The following is a 17,922-nucleotide window of genomic DNA, read 5'->3' as shown; positions in this document are numbered from 1 at the left end:
TACATACACCCAGAAAGAAATTTGTGCAGTCCAAAAACGAGTAATCCCACGGTGTCACATAATGCGAGTATAGATTTTGCTGATACTATGCACAGTACCGGCACGGTGTGTGCATTCGGTGGGGTCGAAAGCTGCAACGCTGAGCCTAGTCGGTGCTGTTACCGCCCATCGTCTAATGCAGTGCAGCAAAGCGCTTCGCTGTCTGCAGGATGGTTGAACGGTAGAAATCTGTTTTAAAGTCTCCATTCTCCATACGAGTCAAAGGATAAAAGTTTTAAATAAATCTATTCGATTATAATTTTTATTAAATAGTATTGATTGTTCATTTATTTATTGCAAAAAGAAAATAAAAATTCGTTCTCTGCAGCTGTATACTGCAACACCATTTTTAGTGCAGAGGTTTGAATGTATTTTTATTAATCGTTTTAGGTCTCGATGCTATTTAAAAATTATTTTTTGCGATCGGTTGATCAAACTTTTTGAGAACTGATAGATAATTCACTAATTTTTTCGAATGAATGAGGAATGTAAAGCCGTAACCGACAACAGAAGTAGTGCCAGACAGCTCTGTCGCCTAATAATTAAGTCAATCTGTTTATCGTGGGAAAATTCGCTCTTGCTCTAACAATCAGCTACCTTCAAAACGAATGCCTTTTGTATGACGTTTTATTTCTGAATCAATTAACGCTAAATATTTATACATTCTATTAACCATTACAGCCTCGATAAAAAAAAAAATTAGACTCCTAGCAATTGATTGGTTAAAAATCGAAAAAACATTGAACAAAACACGAGTCGAGCTGTAGTCACACTGCGCATGTGCAAGAATTTAATATAATTCAATAAAACAGTTTTTTGATCCATTTTAATTCATTTTATGACTTTCTCCATTATTTTGTGTTATTTTCTATCAATTCTGTCCATAAGATTATTTTTATTTGATTTCATTCACAAATTTGCAGAAAGTCACGTTCTTGCACGTGCCTGTTGAATGTAGGTCATCGCGCATGCGCACTGTGCACGCTCGATCTTTCAAAGAAAAGTTTTCTTAAATTTTTAAATAATTTTAATCTGAAATCTTCACCCATTTGTTCCAAATATGTTTTTCTAATGATCCGCATTAATTTTCTGAACAAGAATAATATTATTTATTTAAAATTGAATTAAATCAAGAATTTTGCGAGTCTAGGGAATCTTGGTGAAGCGAAATTGAGTTATCAGCGCTGAGCGCAGGGAGACTAGAGGGAAGGAGTGGACACAGCATAGGAAAATAAGTAGTAACGGCGTCCCTAAAATTTCGTTTTGTATTAGTTGAGCGTTCTGCCACTAGTATCGCATGGATCAGAAAGATCGTAGTTATAGTAATAACATTAGTCCACATCATGAAAGTGACCGTGCTACAGCGCATGTGCAATCTAAAGGAAAGTTTCATATATTTAAGCCTGTATTTAAGGTTAATGAGACAATTTTTTCCGATACGCCGTATTTTTAGTGCGATGCTTTTTATGTAAAAAAAGAAGAATTTTATGTTTTTGTGTATCATAGTGCCATTCAGCGTTCTTCTCTACGAATAAGGTAATTCTGTACATTGTACATTCTTTTATTATTATCTTCTGATCGTAGGTTAAGAAACGGAGCACGTGTGAGCTCTAGATCAGAAAGCACCGGTTAAATTTATATGTAATTACCGCATTCTTTTCATCTGTTTATGAAAAAAAATGCACAATTTCTTTTTTACTTCGTGAACAAGCTTGTTATAAGCATAAAAAGAAAGATTAGAAATAATAAGGGAAATTATGTCTAGCAGTCTACATATAATTTTTCATTCTTAACTTATTTTCTTTATTGGCTGTATATTAGTTTCATATTTTACTGACTTGAAATTTGATTTTCCTTTTCCTAGAATGCCAAAAATTTGTGGTGTACCAGGTTGCGTCAGTGGAAAATATGAAGATGACAGGCGTCGAAAGGAATTGGGTTTGCGGCCCATTTCTTTGTTTGCTGTACCTAAGGTAATAAGTTGAATTTTATAACTCTCTACATAAATATTTCAATTTCCATTAAAGAATGTAAACCATAGTTCCATTAAGGAACGTAAAATGAAATATACCTCTGTTAACTATCTTTGATCATTTGCAGAGTGAGGATCGTTTCAAAGTATGGAAAAATGCTTTGAAATATAATCTCAAGAAAACACATTATATTTGTCAGCTGCACTTTCCCGATGAATCCATTCAAAAAGATGATATCTTCAAATTACCTGATGGCACGATTAGTCTTATACCGCGTGACCATTGGCGTTTACATAATGATGCTGTACCATTGCTCCTGGATCAGCCTTCGGACCAAGACAAAGTAAGTACTCAGCCTTTTCTATTTCCATAGCCTAAAGCAGATTGCAAAAAGTATATGGGTCATTCCATGTCAATTCAACCACATTGCGGAGTCATCGATTTTTGCTTAAAAAATGTATATCCTGAATATAATTATCATAATGTCACTAATTACGGATCATTTTTTTTAATTTTCAGCCCTCTTTCTAAATAAAAATTAAAAAACGGAAAAATAATTTTTTTATTGCTTTTTCGGCTATTTTTAGTCAAAAAAATAGTTTTTCGTTCAATGGGACACTTTCGATTCGTTTCAAAAAAATTCACAAAATTCTGTGTTAAAAATCAACATTTTTGAACCTTATTGCGCAAGATGGGCTCCAAATAATTTCTAGTAAAAAGAATTGAAAAAATTTTTTTTTCTGACATTTCGATTTTTTTTTTCTTCTAAGATCACGTAATTCCTTAAATATTTTGAGACGGTTGAAACAATAGTTTGAAAAATTATAGATTAAAGCAGTAATTAATGTGGCGTTAATAAATTAACAAGCAATGCAATATTTCAGAATAATAACGTTTCTACTATGGACAGTATCATGGAGTATGGCAGCACCGTCGAATCACTTGGTCAACTTCAGGAGAAAAGCTTGTCACTTGATCTCGTTGCTACTTCTGCTACTGATAGTTTGCAGATGGAATGTGACGACATTGCCGAGAATATCACTGTACACGACACTCCACCTTACTCGATTGACGATTTGAAGTGTAATTTGAGATTGCTTTTATTGCCGGAATTTTGGGCTTGGAATCAGGAAGGCTCAGACATTATATTCACCTATTTAGACCGATTAGACTTCTCTGTACGGTTACACCTCGTTGTTCATCAGGATCTCTCTATTCATGTAATCATATTTACGCTATTCTCAGATTCGATTTTAAATTCTGTTCGTCATCGCAGATATTTGATTCACAATGCCATTTATTTAGCAGATTCGGAGTATTTCGAACACAATGATCGACTTAAAAGATACTGTAAAATCTACGGCCGAAATTCTCAGCTATATGAAAACGATGGAAAACTTGACAGTTTGCAAGGGTACGGATATCGAAAATGAAAGGTATCGTTACTTATCATAAATAATGTTAGTAGTCTCCGATGTGGTAAAAACCTTCGACTAAATATGTGATGATTAATGATTTTCATAATTTTTATACTTTCCTGTCCTCAGGCGGGATCGTCTATGTACGGGAGTTCTCGATGACACGGAATCATACAAAAATGTGGTACAGCGTCCGCGGTGTGTCCGTTGTCGACGGCTTCGGAAAAAGCTACTGAAACGGAAAAAAAAGATTGACTTAAAAAAAAAATACGAGGAGTCGAAAAAGGCTGCGCAATTGGAACGACGGAAGAATCTCCGTTTGCTACAAAAAGTAATATAAAAATGAATATTTCTATATATCTGTAAGGAATGAAATGAGCAATGGGCACATTCTTCAATATAATTTGGATTTATTGAAAGATGAGGGTGATGAAAGCAAACATAGATCGGCTACAAGCGGAGTGTGCGGCAGTAAATAGTAGTATACTGGAAGAAAAAATTTCCATTTTTCCCGATGCACAGCAAGAAGCTATTAGAGCATGTTTTGAGGCTTCCAAAATAAAATCTTCGTACAGGCGGAGATATACAGTCAAGTGGATCTATGAATGTTTGCTGATGCGAATAAAAAACTCGGCTCTCTACGAACATTTGAGAGATCGACAAATTTTGCCCCTACCTTGCCGCAAAACGTTGAATAGATATATTCAAAAAATCAGCTCCTCGACGTATGGGTTTCACGACGCTGTGTTTGAAGGCCTACGGCGGAAAGGATCGCAGATGGACAAATCATCTAAAAGAGGTATCATTACTAATATTAAAACAAAATTTCGAATCAATCAAAATATATTTACCTGCACAACTGTATCTTGTAACATAAACTAATTGTAAGACGTAACACTTTGTCATGTCATTAAACACGATTCAACTATTCAGTGTTGCCAGTCTGAAATCTCATTGCGTACTAGCGCCATTTACAAATCGTACTAGAGGGGAAGCGTTCCGTACTAAAGGGAATTCTTGTGTTTATTACCCACGTGGTAAAAAATATTCCGTAGTATCCATACAAAAAGCTATTGGTAATGTATGATAATAAATTTAATAATGTAGGAATGAAACGTTTTATAGTTTTTTTTAAATTGTATTAGAAGTATCAAATATCAAATATATTCATTTCTTTTTCCCGAGGGAGTTGAGATCACAGAACATGTTACATAACATATTACACATGTTTTATCATATATATGTGGATCACCTTATCTTATGACTATGAGCCCACTATACATCAAACAACTTCCGATAATTCATAAATTTATATTTCACGTTTCACGCGTTTTTGTTCCATAAGGATTTAAAAACTAAGTAGTAGAAAGGAGAAGATAAAAATGACTTCAAATCAAATTTTTGGTTTTTTTGCTTGCAACGTTGATGAAGGTTGCCAGTTATAGCACGTTGACTCGTTTAATAGTGCTTTAGAATGCAAAATTGCCTCACAGGTATCGACATCTAGTCGATTTCTGCTTTTCGTTTTCATCAAATTTAGTTGTGAAAACGTCCGTTCGGCTGCAGCTGATGAATGAGGCAAAGATAAAATGGCTTTGATTAATTTTGTTAGATTCGGAAACATCATCTCATCCAGAGAGTTTTTCAAACACGCTATCTTCATCCAGAATTCTACGAAATCGAAATTTTCAAATTTCTTAATGTCTTGCACATTAGGCAACAGTCGCCATTCGGCATCCAATCCTTCAAGGTTGTTTTCGTTAAACAACTTCGGAAAGTTGAGTGTGGTTGAAACAATGATACTTCGGATCGATCCATTTAATGCAGTCTCCGGTGAGAAGATTTCGACATATTTCAACATCGGATCGTTGAAACGAAATCTATTTTGTATTTGCGAGCATAGCTCGAGATAAAAATCCAGTGCTCGGGTCCTGAACCTCTGAAGTTCAACAGCTTCAATGGCTCCTTTGGAAATTAATATTTCAGCTTTCGCACCGAAATATATTTCGTTGAGCGGTAAAAAATTGTGTGGATTTCTGATTAGCACTTTCTCCAGTGGTGTCTTATCGACATATGATGGCTGCATAAAATTCTTGAGCATAGATTTGAAAAGCTCAGAGACGGATTTATTCAAAGACTGGATCTTTGGCTTTTCGCTCTGGAACTCGAGGTTCAATTTGTTTACACTTTCCAACGTGTATGATAAAAAGGTGAGATACAGTTTGTACACCGGAGTTTTCAAGCAATTGAGTATCGATTCTGTTGAATGCAGATTGTCTTCGAAAACTGCATTTGTAAAATAGAGCGTCAGCGCATCCCAATGGTGGAGAATCCGATCAACAGCAGCCTGCGATTCAGTTACAAATACACGATTCAGATACATCATCATACATCACAATTATTCTATATTTTTTATAAGAAAAATAATTTTTCATTTCAAATTCATTATTACGAAAATACGAATTATGATAAGGTTAATTATAGAAGTTCAAAATCGAAATAGTTTTTGAAGTAATAAAACATCAAAATTTCAACAAAATTAAGTTAAATAAAAAATAAAATTACCTGAAGCGACAGCCATCTAGTCTGGCTTGGTCTAAGCATTTTTTGAGGCTTGAGATCCACAAATGTTTGATACTCTGCCAACTCTCCTGTCCTCTTGCTACTATTGGAAAAATGATTGTAGACACTCCTCGCAAAATCCTCGATCGATTTAGGCAGTTTATTCGCTGCTGCAGATGCACAGAGATGGCAGGAGTGGCATACACATCCAAGGACGAATATATGTGGAAGAATTTGCCGAAATCGTGCTTGCACTCCATTCGTTTTGCCCATCATGGTTGAAGCATTATCAGCAGCGAAGCCGATCATGTTGGCGAAAGGGATTCCCACTTCTTTCAAACATTTCAATATTGTTGAAAATATAGATTCGGCAGTAGCACTTTCGATTTGAACCAATCCAAGAAATCTATCGACTACACTCATTTTCATCTCATCGAAAAAGCGAATGATTATGGCAAGGGATTTTTTTGTTCCGACATCAGTCGTTTCATCGATTATGAGTGAGTAGACTGAGTTTTTTAAACGCCGACAGATATCCTCTTTTGCTTCCGGCGCCAGGCAGTCTTTCGTGATGGCAGTGGCTTTTGTGCGGGAACATTTAACGTTTTCAGCGATTTTTGAATCCGGGCACACGCTTTTTACAAAAGAGGGTAGATGTTCCATGAGCAAAAACGGTAGATTATGTTCGTGTAAAAACATAACCATTTTTAACTCTGCATCCTTCGCCTTCTGTTTCATTTGATCATTTTGAGTTGTCTTTTTAAAGATAACATCAAGCTTAGGGGTCTGTCTAGCCACTTCTAATTCCCTTATATGGAATTGCGTTTCAGCATGACGCTTAATATGGGAATATCCACCCTCTAAATTTTTATTGCACGCAGTACATCGAGGTTTCTTATCTTCTGTACAAATCAGCCATTTCCCGAATGATTGCCGCCACTCTTCTTTAAATTTCTGTTTGTAGACTTTGACCGAGCTAGAAGAAAAAATTTTTGGAGTGCTCTAAAAATCATGTCACTGCATTAATGTTTGCGATATGATTCGGAATTCGGTGTAATTGGTACCGTGAGGATTTTTTTTTCTGCCGCGATGTATCTTCGTCATCGGTGATCGAAGAATCTGAGCATGACTTATCCCTTAAACGTTTTCGAACAATCGGATCCATCGTAGTCTTCGTAAATCGTGAAAAGGGAATCTGAAATTGATAAGCGTGGGCTTTCACCGACAAATCCCCTACTACTGTTACATACTCAAACGTGACATCTGTTGAATAGTGTCTCATTACTCATTTGATCGTCTTTAATAGAGCGTTTTTTTATCTCTTTTCATCAGCCCTTGAGTGAGAAAAAAAACACGGAGTAGTGTATGTAGAAAATTGTCAGTCTCATATCAGGTGCCGCTCTAACCTTCATCGATTTATCTGAATATAAATACTAGGGCTATGCACTGTATTATATTTCTTATATTTTAAATTAAAAAAGACTACCAAAAACTTGCTCGAACTTGTCATCTCATATTTACCTTTAGGACTCTGAAAGAACAACAAAGCAGGAAGCAGGATGCTAGGTTAAGGTGAAACAATCCGATGATACGTATATCCTATAGAATATCGACGATGAAGTTCCACACTTATTTTAATATTTCATTTGCTAAATTTTATTCATGACTCATGAAATGCTTATACAGGTACAGGAGTTATATAAACCAAAAGATTTGAGAATCGGCAGAAGATGGAAAGAAAATGAACACAAAACAAAAACACGTTCAGGCGGGAACGAGAAAACCGTTAAAAATGACGCTGTACATAAGATTTTCGTGTTATGAGATAGAGGGCAGGCAGCAAATTTCACCAGTCGGTCGGTAAATCGAACGTACCGACAGAAAAAAAAAGTCGTACTAGTTTCGTTTCCGTCGTACGTGCGTACTAAAAAATGAGCAATAGTACTGAATCTAATACATTTGTACTGACACTGGCAACACTGCAACTATTATATAGGTGTCCTTCTAATCGATGAAATGAAGTTGAGTGAGGCAATTTCATTTGATCGGAAAACAATGAAGTTCGGAGGTTTCGTCGATCTTGGAAAATATACACCCGAAAATCAAAAAGCAACAAGAGCCGACCATGCGTTGGTCTTTATGTTCCAACCTTTTCGAGGTAGATGGGTACAAGCCCTTGGCTGCTTCCTCAGCAAAGATTCAGTTTCGAGTGCAGTTTTACATAAATTGATTTTGGAATGCGTGATTCTGCTGGGCAATTCGGGTTTCCATGTCGATGCTGTAACTACCGACGGAGCTCAATGGAATAGAGGTGTTTGGAACATATTTGGTATCGACGAGAACAATTTAAGTTGTCTACATCCTTGTGACGAGAATGAAAGGTTATGGATGATCTCCGATTTTCCACATTTGATTAAATGTTCCGCAACGGTTGCATGAATCGTCGTTCTTTCGTGGTATAGAATTTACGCTTACATTATCGCTTAACGGTACACTACAAATTATTGCCCAAAAAATTTCATCTAAGAATTAATATTTTTCTGTTTGCAGACACCAAGTGGAATTGTGAAGAAAGAGCATTTCGAAGCGTTATTACAGTGCGAAAGTTTCTCAAGGCCAAATCTGAAACTGGCATATAAATTAACGCCTGCACATTTGAATCCTGTGGGGTATCAAAAAATGAACGTGCCTCTGGCTTTTGAGGTAGGCTGTATTGTACTGCATTTTTCATTTTTCACAATGCATTTTTTCATATCAACATACAGTGATAACTATCCATGGAATTATTTCAGTTGTTCTCGCAACAAATTCGCGCTGCTATGGAAATTTATGAAAGCACTTGTCCACAATTAAAAGATTCAAAGCCAACACGCGATTTTTGTGAACGCGTTGACAATGTAATCGCAGCAATGATGTCCAGAACGCCTCAAAATGCGCTTCGTCCTTCGGAATCCTGTCAACAGAAAAAGGTATGTCATAAATTTTGTACTATCGTTGTTAGTCAAATATATCGTTTAATCACCTAACGATTTACATTAACATAACTCATTTCCATCGAGTCACGGGGCTCGAATTATAAATGATGTTGAAATACATAAATATCTACGAAATAGACTCTTGCAATAGCAGATGAGTACTATTAATACCTATTTACATTTACCTATTTTCAGCTTTTAGCAGGTTCGCTTGTAGACCCCAACACGAAATTGGATATTGAACTTGCATTTTCCGTCGCCGTTTTTCATAGGTTCTATTGTGACGGAGAGACAGTGCGGAAATTTTGTCGATGCTGTTCAATTTTAGAACATAATGTTCTATAACTATCGTTCGGATCTTATTCCTTTCATGGAGGATTGCTGTTCGCTGTCTTGACGTTTCAGACTGGTAATGATTCCTCCGGACGGCTCGTATCATTTATGTTAACATGGCATTATCCCTGATCCTGAACTGGCAGCCTGACCTTGTTTTTTTGCATGAACGACTGTTTAATCCGAAAACCTGGTTGAAGTAACCCTACCGTGTGGTCCTCATATTTTTTTTTGCTCAGAGAGCATAACATTGATTTTGGTGTTGCCTATTTCTCGTCCATCTTTTTGACCATATGTTTTTTATCTTTTGTGTTCCGGGATCAATTGCATCGTTTGTGGAAAATGCTTTTCTTTTGTTGTGGAAGTGTTGAATCGAATTTGTACTGAAATTTTATTCATGCATCTCTGTGCAATCACCACCTATTTCATTGCGGAAAAAGTCACCTGACTACATTATTGCAATGTTTCTTTCATGTTTATATATTTTTGATATGTTAATGAAACTGATTTCCGATGCTTCCTCTTAATAATCACTTTTCCATACTTTCTTGCTATCCTAACCAGGCAATTTCAAGCTTCCTTGCGTACTTGAAAGAGTGGGAGTCGTCAGTTTCTTCGTTGAAAGACTTACCAATATCATCAAGTACCCTGAAAGGTTTGAAAGTAACTCTAGGAGCCACCCTCGAAATTCTGGACATGTTGCAATCACGAGCCAATTTTGAATACCTTATGACGTCACGACTGAACCAAGACGCTTTAGAAGTACGTGACATGTTTTTTTGAAATTCCGCACACTTCATTTATAGAAACCTTGTATTTTATAGCTACAATTATAATTTCATGCCATATCATCTAATTTTCCAAACATGGATCTCACAAAGCAGTCGAAAACGATCTCAATTTTCTCTGAAAAAAAAAGAATCGCCCAATCTCGAATATATATATATATATATACCCTGAACGTCTTGACTTCGTGATTTTAAAACTATATTTTCAATACTTAACGTCAAGACCCTACTGCATTTCCAGATCTGCTCCTCATATGTGACAGTAAACGTTTTATTGTACTCCAAACTCTTCAGTTTCCATTGACAAAAAGTAATAGCGTATGGAACAGAATTCCAATGATAAAAATGCTATTCAATGGAATAGGGTTTTCAAGAAACGGCAGAAACAATTTTTCACTACAAAAAATTGAAGTCGTTTTCGACCCCGTTTTAAAAATCCAGAATGCAATGTCATGTATGCTCTCCTTTCTTTTTCCGACATTTGTAAGTAGTTTTTTGAGATTTGCTTGTGCATTTCACTATGCGTGAAAATTTTCTGTAAATTTTATAATTCCAGTATGTATGAAATTATTCTGTAAAATTTATAATTCCACTATTGTTTCAGAGATTTTTCGGTATGATGCGCAGAGCTGGTGGTAGTAACGATCATCCTGACCCATTGTTTTTTGCTCAACTATTTCGATTATTGTGCTGCTACTCGTTAGTGAAGTCCCCGAAAGGGAGTAACGTCGAAGGACACGAGCTGCTCGAAACATTAATGCAGACCACGGATTCTTTGGCTGCTGCATCACAGCCTCGCACTGCATGGTTGCAAACCATCGACAATATGTTGGAAGAACAAGGACGTATCGAGCAATCACCCACGGAAACGCACCAACGGGATCACAATTATGAGGTTACACTGTCGATGGACTTCAGTACGTGGAAAGACAGTACGCACGATCATACGTATGATGTCACACGTACAAGCGCAGAAGTACAATGTTACATTGCTGGATACGTTGTCCGGACAATGATGAAAAAACTGCAATGCAACGACTGCCTAAATTCCTTGAAGTCTAGAGAAATACAAGTGAATGATCCGACACATGCGGCTGTAGATCTCCTGGAGAAGTTTGGTGGATTGATTCGGCCCAGTGAGTCTTTATTCCGGTTGACCGAATGCCTGGAATCAACTGTATTAGACGTGACTGGAAAATTCGGCATTCACGTTGATACGATCCATACTATTCTCGAAAGAGCATCGGAAATTAAAAACTTGCCAATGGTTGGTTGCGCCAATCACTACATGAATTGCACAAGAAAGATAATAGACTTTTATATAATTATGAGAGCTAATTTCTTAACCAAGTCGTACAACGCTAATCAAAATGAAAGCCGTACAAGAACGAAACGACTCCGCAAAAATGCCAAATTGTAGTACATCGTCTGTACTCAAAGATTAATCGATTTTTATGTTTAACCTAATTACTTAGGTAATTTCATTATTCAGAAAACTTTGTACATATATTTAATCTTAATCGCAAAATAACTCAATCTCGCTTTTTGTTTAGCTACTCTCAACTGTTAATGCTAAAATTAATGAGTCGTTTGGCATAAGTGGAATAAACATATTTCGACACATAAACTGAATAAACGTATATTTATTATTCATAACAGTTATAAGCCGAACTTATTGATGAAGAACCCTTTCATTCGCGCCGATTTACATCTTGATGAAACTAAAGATCATAACTGAACTTCCATTCAGTATTTATTTTTTTATAATTACTTATTGCTGATTATTAATTTTTAACAAGACCGGATAATTATTTAATTCTAAAAAATGAGACTTCACCAGAGCGAAGATCACTCTTAAGGTTTTATATTTATTCGATATTGAAAAAAAATATGTAGAAATCTATCATGAAAATTTACATAAGGCATCGCTACATTTTGTACATAAAAAAAATTGGGGTAGGGAAAACCATACATTGCTTAATTTATTTAGCAAAGTTTTATTCTCAAATTTTATCACAATTTTTCATATTGTTTTTCATTCCTTAAGAACAAGTTGTGAACTATTTGGGTCCTCCACAGCACAATTTCTAATTTTACGATGTTTTTTTCTTTGCATTAAAATTATTGATATCGCGTATAATTATTGATAAAGCGTTCACGATACAGCATTATACACTTTCATTTCACTCATGGCTTAATCAATTGGAGTTTGAATGAACACATCACTTTTTTCAATTTCGAATGAAGCTTAATTTCTATAATCTAGAGTCGCGGCAGCGACTCTGAGACAAGTACATTTATGTTATAACGAGTCGCTGCCAGAGAGTCTTTACAGGAGCGATAGCGTTTCCAATTGTTTTCGAAAATTTATGAAAATAATGTCGCGGACTTCGCAACATTTATTTCAGAAAAAAAATTATATTAGAAAGATTCCGAATGAATGAACTGATTTTTATTCAACTAAATAGAATAAAATTATTTTAGCTAGTAGATAAATTCATTAATATTGTACATTAATGAGAGAAAAAAGTTTTGTAAACGTAAACGGCACTGCACGAATTTTGACATATTGAGGTTAGGGAATAAGTAGTAACGGCAGGGTGTCTGATCGAAAACAGATATAACTAGGATCTTTCAGATCATAACGCCATCTACTTTGGCCCGGATTTCGTGTACATTTCTAAAGCACGCTGTGTCCACTCCTTCCCTCTAGTCTCCCTGGCTGAGCGCCTCGCTTCCCGAGCGCCGCTTCGCGAAGTGACAGTTTTCCAACATGGCCGCCGATGTAAACACTCGTGCGTGCCATGTCGTCGATTTCAAATAAAATAAAGTTCTCGAGCCGGTGTATCGGCAAAAAAAAATTTTTCATTTTTCATTTTTAAATTGATCAAAAAAGCACATTGCAAAAATTATTATTATCAATTGATTAAAAATCATTAATTATTACAAATTACATTGTCAATTGATTAACCAATTTCTAATTAATGGAGAAGATATTACCAATTGACGAAAAATTTCCAATTGATTGAGAAGATATTGTCAATTGACAGACCAATTTCCAATTGATGGAGGAGATATTACCAATTGACGAAAAATTTCCAATTGGTGGAGGAGATATTGCCAATTGACCAACCAATATCCATTGAATGGAGGAGATATTGCCAATTGAAAATTTTTCAATTGATCCAAAGCGTTCTGTCAATTAACCATATAAAATTAAATTCTAGAAAAATGTTTGGCCAATTGGTAGATCATCCATTGGCGATCCGGGCGATACCAGGGCCTGATTTACGCATACATAGAATGCGATACATCCGTGAGCATCTTCTTCGACGCTTAGGTCGACGGCTCGATGGTTTTCTATATCTAGCTCGACGGGTCCATGGTTTTCGATGTCCAGGTTTACGGCGCCATGGTTTTCGATGTCTAGGTCGCCGGCTCCATGGTTTTCGATGTCTAGGTCGACGGTGCCATGGTTTATGATGTCTAGGTCGACGACGCCATGGTTTTCAATATCTAGGTCGATGACTCCATGGTTTTCAATGTCTAGGTCGAAGATTCCATGATTTTCGATCTCTATGTCGACGGCGCCATGGTTTTCGATGTCTAGGTCGACAGATCCATGGTTTTCGGTGTCTAAGTATATTTCTCGATGGTTTTCGATGTCTAGGTATATTCCTCCATGGTTTTCGATGTCTTGGCAAAGTTTTTCATGGTTTTCGATAAAAAAGTATACCTAGACATTGAAAACCATGAAGCCGTCCACCGAGACATGTAAAACCATGAATAAATATACCTAGAAGTCGAGAACCAGGGAGATATACACCGAGACATTAAAAACCATGGAAAACTATACCTAGACATCGAAAACCATAAAGTAATATTCCTGGACATCGAAAACCATGGAGAAGTATACCGAGACATCGAAAACCATGAAGAAATATACCTAGACATCGAAAATCATGATGAAATATACCTAGACATCGAAAACCATGGATCCTTCGACCTAGACATCGGAAACCATGGACCCGTCGACCTATACTTCGAAAACCACGGAGAAATATGTCTGGACATCGAAAACCACGACGAAGTATACCTAGACATCGAAAACCATGGAGCAATATGCTTGGGCATCGACAACCATAGAGAAATATACTTAGACATCGAAAACCATGGAGCAATGTGCCTGGACATCGAAAACCATGAAGGAATATACTTGGACATCGAAAACCATGGAGCAATATGCTTGGACATCGAAAACCATGGAGCAATATACCTGGACATCGAAAACCATGGAGGAATATACTTAGTATCTGTCACCATAGAGTAACAAATGACTTTTACCTTTGATGCGATTTTTTGGTAACTTTTTGATTCACTAGAACTTTTTCAAGTTCCGGATGCTTCCCGTAGGAATGAATTTCTCACGTTCTATTTGATTTTTTTTTTCCTTTACAATATAATTACGGATTTGTATTTCTTCTAAATATAATGTTTTTTTCACTATTTGTGAAAGCTTTTCTTAATTGTGTTGTTGAAATTATTTACAGTCGGTTTCGTAATTTTTTTTACATACCATTATGTTTTTAATTGTTTTCATTCGTCATCCGATGTACTCGTCACTTTTGCATTTATTTGACAACGTTTTGTTCATTTGAACACCAAACGTTTTTCATACATTACCAAGATCTAGCAGATTCAAATTTTTTTATTAATTACGTTTGAAATGGTTTATTTATGACCTTTAGTAATGAATTGCTCATTTGAAGCAAGTTTCGAGAGAATAGATCGAACAACTTCTTATAAATCATCGTACATTTGTGGTTTGAAGTACATGAGTGTCACACGGTCACTAACGTTCACGTGTACAAGAATAGCGTTTCCATATACATATAGGTATACATTCCGGGCATCAGAAATCTGCTTTAATGCGTAATTACTCGATAACTAAGCAGAAGAAAATTTTGAAAAAAATTGTGTTTTCGTATTTGATGTTGAAGAACATTATCACCAAATTTGATCAATTTCTAATTATTTAGACTTTTGTACCAAACATCCTTAAGTCGTTATTCAGAACCATTGAACAAATTGGAGCTTGTCAGAGTATACGACAACATTTTACAATTTAAAATATTTTTCGTCAACGACTTTGAGAATGGAACATGATAAAGTAAACTTATTGGAAATTTAACATCTCCCCATGGCTCAAAGCAATGAGGAAAAGAACAAGCCTTTCTCATAAATAATGAAAAGTTACGAAAAAAGAAAACATTGAGAGAAGTGACCGCTTTAATGACAGTTTGTACGCTAACCTCCAAGAAAGAAGTCGTTCAAGAAATCATTGTTATTCGTTTGAAATTGAATTCGAAGAATTTTTTTAGTCTCAACGACCGGCTGACCGGGCGACATTACCAGCCCCGGAATAGGTCGTTACGAATAGGCATTTTCAATCGATGCTATCAACCTTCTCTAATTGGTTTAAAAAAACTTCGACCCGTCCAAAGCTTACGGAAAAATCTCATATTACATACCACTGCAGCAGGCTGGAAGGAAGAACAAAACCAATTGTTAGCGCAATTCATTCTTAACTATAAATAGTCCTTGGTCAGAGATTATGACGTTCTGATTTCAAAATAATTTCAATCAAAACAAAACTGGAAATTCAAATCTAAAATCGAAAGTGAGTCAAAAAAATCGAGAAAACTTTTTTGTTCATCCCCTCTATCTTTACGAATATGAACCGGATCCCAAAAAAATATTTGCTTTTTTTAGTTGAAATCTACTGAACATATTATAATAAATCTTCCACCAGATCAAACATTTCAATTCAATTTGTGATTCGACCAAAAAAATGATCAGTAACGGCTATCATTTAAACTGATCGCCTGATGGAAAGAAAAACTAATAAATCACGTAAGTATAAGTATGCTGAATTTCTCAGTTTTGAAATCGTGTTTTGTTCAATGTTGTTTCGATTTTTAACCAATCAATTGCTAGGAGTCTAATTTTTTTTTTTTATCGAGGCTGTAATGGTTAATAGAATGTATAAATATTTAGCGTTAATTGATTCAGAAATAAAACGTCATACAAAAGGCATTCGTTTTGAAGGTAGCTGATTGTTAGAGCAAGAGCGAATTTTCCCACGATAAACAGATTGACTTGGTTATTAAGCGACAGAGCTGTCTGGCACTACTTCTGTTGTCGGTTACGGCTTTACATTCCTCATTCATTCGAAAAAATTAGTGAATTATCTATTAGTTCTCAAAAAGTTTGATCAACCGACCGCAAAAAATAATTTTTAAATAGCATCGAGACCTAAAACGATTAATAAAAATACATTCAAACCTCTGCACTAAAAATGGTGTTGCAGTATACAGCTGCAGAGAACGAATTTTTATTTTCTTTTTGCAATAAATAAATGAACAATCAATACTATTTAATAAAAATTATAATCGAATAGATTTATTTAAAACTTTTATCCTTGGACTCGTATGGAGAATGAAGACTTTAAAACAGATTTCTACCGTTCAACCACCCTGCAGACAGCGAAGCGCTTGCTGCAGTGCATTAGACGATGGGCGGTAACAGCACCGACTAGGCTCAGCGTTGCAGCTTTCGACCCCACCGAATGCACACACCGTGCCGGTACTGTGCATAGTATCAGCAACATCTATACTCGCACCATGTGACACCGTGGGGTTACTCGTTTTTGGACTGCACAAATTTCTTTCTGGGTGTGTGTAAAACGTAGACGTTATCGGAAACTGATTTTTTCGTAATTGCAGTCAAAAGTGACGAAATTTTATTAGAACTATGATTCCGTGGAACACTTATACTTTCTACTTATACTTCATACTTTCTATTGTGAAAGCAAAAAAAAAATTTTTACTTCGCAATTTTTCAGAAAAAAAACAGGAAAATATCAAAAAGTGCCTTGAGCATGATATAAAAAATTTTTTTTTAATTAAAAATTTTGGGAATTTTTTTTTTTTTTATGCACCAACGATTTCCGATGGAGCTCCAAGAAAAAAAAATATCGGTATTTTTTGCATCACCCTAGTGTAAACCCTGTGTGTACAACCCAGACGTTGTCGGACTTTTGATTTTTTCGTAATTGCAGTCATCATTTTTTCATACCATACTGTAGTATGGTGTAGAAAGTAGAAGAAGAGTTCAGACATGAGCGAAAATGACCGAGCGCGCGGAAGTGGTCGGTGCGGGTGGAACAGCAGACGTGGGGAAGGCGCTCAGCACACTTGTACTATTCGCCTTCCTGCGGCAGCCGTACGACCCCCACCATTCTCGCTACTACCGCGCGCCCGACCGGAGGCGTTGAAGCTTCTCGCTTCGACCGCAGCGTTGCGCAGGGAAGAAGCGTTTCCCGTACGCGCATTATCCTCCAAGAGTGCATATATTGCCGGAGCTGCTACGTGACGCGGCCGCCTGCAAAGTCGGCCATGTACCCTTATATCGGTATAGGATGAATGTGGTGATCAAGGAAAACCTTGATCACCACGGCAGGGTAGGCAACAAAGTGATCACGGTGAGACAATCCCAGGTAGATTACGCGGGTGTCGTAGGTAGCGCAAAGGCAAAAGGTAATCGACACCTGGTAATTTCCTACCCAATAATTCATCCGCGAGTTAACCTACCACACGGCGACAGAAATCACGAGACGTAAGAGCCCGCGATTCGAAACAATACATGACGCAACGCGAAAGGCAAAAGATAGGCGAAATTACGATCGACGACGGAGAATAACGTAATTTACCATAGAATATCGCAAGAGAGGTAACAGAACATACGTCGATCGAGGGGGGCAACGAGCTCCTAA

The 17,922-nt window shown here is 36.4% G+C and overlaps 1 protein-coding gene across 1 annotated transcript; it reads left to right on the top strand.

Moving 5' to 3' along the window:
- The first annotated feature begins 1,307 nt into the window (after positions 1 to 1,307).
- LOC122406671 (uncharacterized) lies at positions 1,308 to 11,739 on the top strand. The gene is made up of 13 exons (XM_043412259.1): positions 1,308 to 1,575; positions 1,904 to 2,012; positions 2,140 to 2,355; positions 2,897 to 3,232; positions 3,321 to 3,448; positions 3,560 to 3,761; positions 3,851 to 4,229; positions 7,989 to 8,373; positions 8,543 to 8,695; positions 8,785 to 8,961; positions 9,163 to 9,376; positions 9,865 to 10,062; positions 10,693 to 11,739. The coding sequence occupies exons 2-9, from the start codon at positions 1,905 to 1,907 to the stop codon at positions 8,559 to 8,561; spliced, it is 1,773 nt and encodes a 590-aa protein (XP_043268194.1). The 5' UTR covers positions 1,308 to 1,575; position 1,904; the 3' UTR covers positions 8,562 to 8,695; positions 8,785 to 8,961; positions 9,163 to 9,376; positions 9,865 to 10,062; positions 10,693 to 11,739.
- Positions 11,740 to 17,922: the final 6,183 nt, after the last annotated feature.

This window comes from Venturia canescens, chromosome 2 (genome assembly GCF_019457755.1).
Source record: "Venturia canescens isolate UGA chromosome 2, ASM1945775v1, whole genome shotgun sequence".
NCBI classification, from domain to species: Eukaryota; Metazoa; Arthropoda; class Insecta; order Hymenoptera; family Ichneumonidae; genus Venturia; species Venturia canescens.
Note: the sequence above shows the minus strand (reverse complement) of the source record. Positions and strands in the feature narration are given on the sequence as shown.

Coding starts and splice junctions, on each gene's coding strand:
- LOC122406671 (XM_043412259.1), top strand. CDS start 1,905: ATGCCAAAAATTTGTGGTGTACCAGGTTGCGTCAGTGGAAAATATGAA. Junction 2,356..2,896: donor AGCCTTCGGACCAAGACAAA/GTAAGTACTCAG, acceptor GCAATATTTCAG/AATAATAACGTTTCTACTAT. Junction 3,449..3,559: donor ACGGATATCGAAAATGAAAG/GTATCGTTACTT, acceptor TCCTGTCCTCAG/GCGGGATCGTCTATGTACGG.